Raw genomic sequence first — 4932 nt, 5'->3', positions numbered from 1 at the left:
GCTCGCACTATGCTTCCCGGGAAGCTGAGGATGTTTCGGAGTGGTCTATGGTCTGCTGGGGTAATAATATAGTGTAAAGCGCATAGAGCCTGCTGTTGAGCGGGGATATGCGCTATACAAATGCTATCTATTAATTAATAGAGCCCAGGGACAGCTTCCTACAGTTATTGGACTTGATCTCACATGCAGAGCATTTTCACATGGAATGTTGTATATATAGCCATGTCCCGAACTGGAGATAAAGATGCTGATCACATCTTGGCACCCAAGTCAAACCGGGAATGTTGTATATCCAGAGGTTTTGGACGATATGCAGTCGAACCTGCCATGACGGCCTTCTTTATAAGACGGTCACCTGTAAAAACGACCACTATCCATTTCACCCCCTGTGTTTTTTCTATAATTTAACTGTAAAACTGTCACCTGTTTAACGCGGCCGCGACCACCCTATTTAATCAACCCACGGCTAAGTCTACCTGCCTGAGACGGCCAGACTGTCAAAAATTATGCATTTTCCCCTGATGTTGTGGACAAGACGTCATAATCATAATTCATTCACCTGACGTGTGTGTCAGTCCCTCCAATGGATGAACGATCATGCTTAGGTCACTCCCAATGTTTACCTAAGTTGACCAATGGGTAACAATACATTTTCAGCTGCTGGGGGAAGCGTTTGATCCGTCATAACCTTAGATCTGTAGGGACCGACTCAGTCCGTAATCCCAGTCCATAACAAAAGAAGTCAACGCACTCGCAACAGGAGTGTCGCTCGTTCGCCGAGTGGTGGCGACCCATTTGTTTGCTTTACTACGACACGCTTGGCCTTCCCCGTCTGAAACATTTAGTTTTGTTTGGACCTTTACCGGAATCATAATTTAAAAATAAAAAATAAAACTAAAACTAACCACAAAAAGTCCCACAAAACCGCCCCATCCTCTCCCCCTTTCAAAAGAAATAAAACAACAACATCAACAACAACAACAACAGCAACAGCAGCAGCAGCAACAACAACAGCAACAGCATTAACAGCAACAGCAACAGCATTAACAGCAACAGCAACAACAACAACAGCACATTTTAATCAGCCCCAGTCAGTCATTAACATGCAACCACCTTAATCATGGGGCCTCAGAAGTAAATAGTTCGTTTTCTTCATTTTGACCAGTCCTGCCTAAGACGGCCACCTGTCTTATACTGCTATTTTTCCCCACGACAATGCGTGACCGTACAGGTTCGACTGTACGTATCAGTCTTAGGTGAGTTTACTTTTGAAAATTCATTTATTTTCAAGTATAAAATAGAATAGAACTATCCTTTTTTAATCAAATAATTACAGTATTGACATTTTTATTTACATCGCAACGTTACTTTTTGTCTACAAAACATTATTTTCCCGTTCATAGCATGGGTACGCAGGCTAGTTTATTATTTTTAAGGCTATTTTTAAAGCAATTTTAAATTAATTATAGCGTGTCTATACAAAATAGTGAATATAAATAGCAACGAAGTGCCAACGACTTAGCCCAGTGATTTCATCCGGGGAACTAGTCACGTGATGAACACAATTATGTTGTTGTGGAGAAGAGGGACGCCATTTTGCTGGCGACAAGCCTGAAAAGACATAAGATCATGTGTGAAATTGCTTGGTATGTGAGGTGTTGCCGGTAACATCGCCAATGAGTTGGTGTGCCCGATTATAGGAGGCATTGTTTTGCCTCCTAGTTGTTTCTGTTGAATATATTTCCGCGATATTTATTTTAATGGCGAGTAAAGTCCAAGTTGCTAAGTTTCCATTGCATGACTTCAATGAAGGTCTCATAGATCCGGCCTTTTCTGGGGTGTGGAATATGGAAGAGGACGATGTAGCGGGCCAATTGAAGGACGACAGTTTCAAGAAGCGGGTGGAGGTGCTTGAGCAGCTTATTATCACTGTCAAGAGAAATGGGGGCCGTCTTCCGTATGCTGATGGCGAATCAATATTCAGGAGCCTTGGTTTGGCCCTGTCTGATTCAAACTGGGAAATCAGACACAAATGTATACAATTACTGCAGGAAATTATCCCCAATCTTGGAGAAGATATTGACACATGCATGAGCTTGGTTTTGAACAAGATGTTGACTAACATTGGAGACAGCAAAGTAACTGTGAGAAGGGCCGTTGTTCAGGCTCTTCACACATACATGAAGCACACTCGGAACCTGCCAGCACTGTTTGATGCTCTAGTGAAAACAGGATTAGAGAATGAGAATGCGTCTGTGAGAAGGGAAATGGTAAATGCTTTGCCAATGCTGCTCACTAAGGATTTCACGAATCAAGACCTGTCTAAAATCGTCATGTCTCTGGCAAAAAAACTCCTTGACACATCCTCTGAAGACAATTTGAAAGATAGCTCTTTGTCAACATTGAACAAGATTGAAGGACTTGTAGGTGAAAAGACATTTGCGTTGTATTTGAAAAGATTGTCTGTGCCACTTCAAAACTTTTACCTACAATTGTCTGGTAAACAGGACCTCAGTTACTACAATAATTTGAATGGAGACTTTGGAGGTAATGGTTTCATGCATCAGGGAATGATGAATGGCAGAAATGATAGCAGAAGAGGTTACGTGGAAGAGAGCTTAGAATTTGGTGTTGTCCCAAGTCAGATACTAAGTAGGATCAATGATCAGAAAGACTTTCGAACTCGTGCTCAAGCTGTTGAGGATTTGAAAAGTATTATTTCAAATACATCTTACAATGAAGTGTCGACAAGCCTCATGCCTCACATGAACTCTTTCATCAGCTTTCTCAGTAATCTTCTGGATGATTCCAACTTCAAAATTATCAATGTCACTTTGGAGATATTCCTTTGCTTAGTGGAGAAGCTGGACAAAAGTACCAAGAACTTTGTCAGACCCCTTGTATCAGCTCTGTTGAAGCGAATGGGGGACAACAAATTTGTGATCAGGCAAATTGTTATGAATATCGTGAAACAAATGATGAAGAATTCTTCCCCTCAAGCTGTCATCACAGTTCTTGAAGACAACCTCCAACACAGGAATTCTCGTGTCAGACAAGAGACTATAAACTTTATTATAGCTGCTCTGTTGACATTTCCCAGGTATGAATTTGATCTTCCTCGGATTTGCAATGTGGTTGGGCCAACTTTGACAGATGTGAAAAGAGCAGTTCGCCAAGCAGCCCTTGAATGTTTTGCAATGTTGGCTCAGGTCATGGGCGTTGGTCAGCTGGGGCCGTTGGTGTCTGCCGTAGACCAAGTGGAGCTCAGCACAGACGGGGAAGGACTGATGGCGGCTGTGCAAGCCCGCCTGGCAAGGAAGCAGTTACCGAGGCTGACGTCTGAGGGCCTGGTGGAGTACGCCACACAAACCCCATCCTCAGCCACGGTGCGGTCCTCAACCATCCAGAGTGCAGACACGGAGTGGATCATGGCGGTGGGTGCGGGGATGTCTGGCACTGCCCGCACATCGCGGTCGGATGTTCTCGAGCTGGAGTCGGTAACTACGTCGGCTCGCTCCACACCCATGGTGGGCTCCGACGTCTCGGCTCCTACTCCTGCTCCGAGGAGGTTCATGAGTGCCGGGAGAGGGAGGAACAAACTGCCCTGGGAGGAGGACAGAGACGACCGAACGCGAGCCTACAACGAGCTGCCAAACTCCGCGCCCACTCAGGTAATGACACTACTCTCTGTGTTATATGACACTACTCTGTGTGTCATCTGACGAGACAGTGTGTGTTTTTTAGACGTGACTGTTCCTTTGCCCTGGTTAGTTCCCTGTGTGGTGTATAATCTCCATTATCCTGGGTATTTGTACTTGTTTTCTGCATTAACCCATTGCACCCGCGCTACGAGTATACTCGTAACTGCTGCGCGCTTCCGTCCACCGAGCTACCACAGTATTTGTAGCAAAATACCAGTCCAGAAAATTGAGTCCGAACCACTTGTCCAGGTTTCTATTGAAAGTAACAGGTCGCTTACCTTGTAGCTTGTAAAAAAATTTCTAGCTTTTTTAAATCCAGTTTTTCGCAAAGTACGAGTTAGTTTTGTAGTGTCACCGCAAATCTTGGCAAGAAAGCGAGCACTGAAATCTTCGACGAGAAGAAAAAGAAAAACCACAAAAAACCCCCCCAACAAAAACCAACAACAGTGCCACGACTATTTTTGTGTTTGTTAAAATACATGAATCATGTTTTTAGTATTGTTTTAGGAATTATAAGCGGCAGAGAAAATGAAAGTAGATCTAAATCTAGAAAAATAAGCCTATCAGATTGATTTTAGTGTCTCGAAAGCTTAAAAAAAAAGCTAGATCTAGACCATAGATTTTAAATAATTTGCTATGGGTAAATCGAGTGCCAATGAGTCAAAGTCAGTCGAAGAATATAGTTTTCTCTGCTTTTCCCTTCCTCTTTCTCTTTTATGATATTAAAAGAACATTAAAAGTAAAATCTAAGCGACATTTCATATTGATAGCTTAAATAGTTTGGGCACAATGCGTGTCTAAGGTTAGTGTGTCGAGTTCAGACCAGTTTTTTTTCCCCGGCTCGGGGCAAGCCAGGTGGACGCAGGTGCAGTGCCCGCTGCAACGTAGGGTGAATTGGGTTAACAAAAGGTGTGTCGTGTATTCTTATTCTGATGAGCTCTGTACTAGTCCTATGGGGAATGTATTTATTGTCCCTCGCTCACTATATATTATATTATGGTATTGATTGGCTTTCTGAGATGTGCACTGTGGGACTTAATAGATCACACCATCTACACATTTTTCCTATAACTGGTTTAGACTTTGGCGTAACTGGTTTAGACTTTGGCGTAACTGGTGTAGACTTTGGCGTAACTGAGCTTGTCAGTAGGTACCAGAAACTAAATTTTCAAACTAGCTGTATGCCAAATTTATCTGTTCCATTTGAAAGGCCTATATCCACTGAGCATTT

The 4932-nt window shown here is 43.0% G+C and overlaps 1 protein-coding gene across 1 annotated transcript in view; it reads left to right on the top strand.

Moving 5' to 3' along the window:
• Positions 1-1553: 1553 nt before the first annotated feature.
• The window catches only part of LOC101860774 (TOG array regulator of axonemal microtubules protein 1), a gene marked incomplete in the record, with an annotated part of 75343 nt that continues 71964 nt past the window's right edge, over positions 1554-4932 (top strand). Inside the window, 1 exon segment of the mRNA XM_035973008.1 lies at positions 1554-3671. Within this exon segment, the coding sequence (XP_035828901.1) occupies positions 1761-3671 (1911 nt within the window).

Source organism: Aplysia californica, unplaced genomic scaffold, assembly GCF_000002075.1.
Source record: "Aplysia californica isolate F4 #8 unplaced genomic scaffold, AplCal3.0 scaffold00948, whole genome shotgun sequence".
NCBI classification, from domain to species: Eukaryota; Metazoa; Mollusca; class Gastropoda; order Aplysiida; family Aplysiidae; genus Aplysia; species Aplysia californica.
Note: the sequence above shows the minus strand (reverse complement) of the source record. Positions and strands in the feature narration are given on the sequence as shown.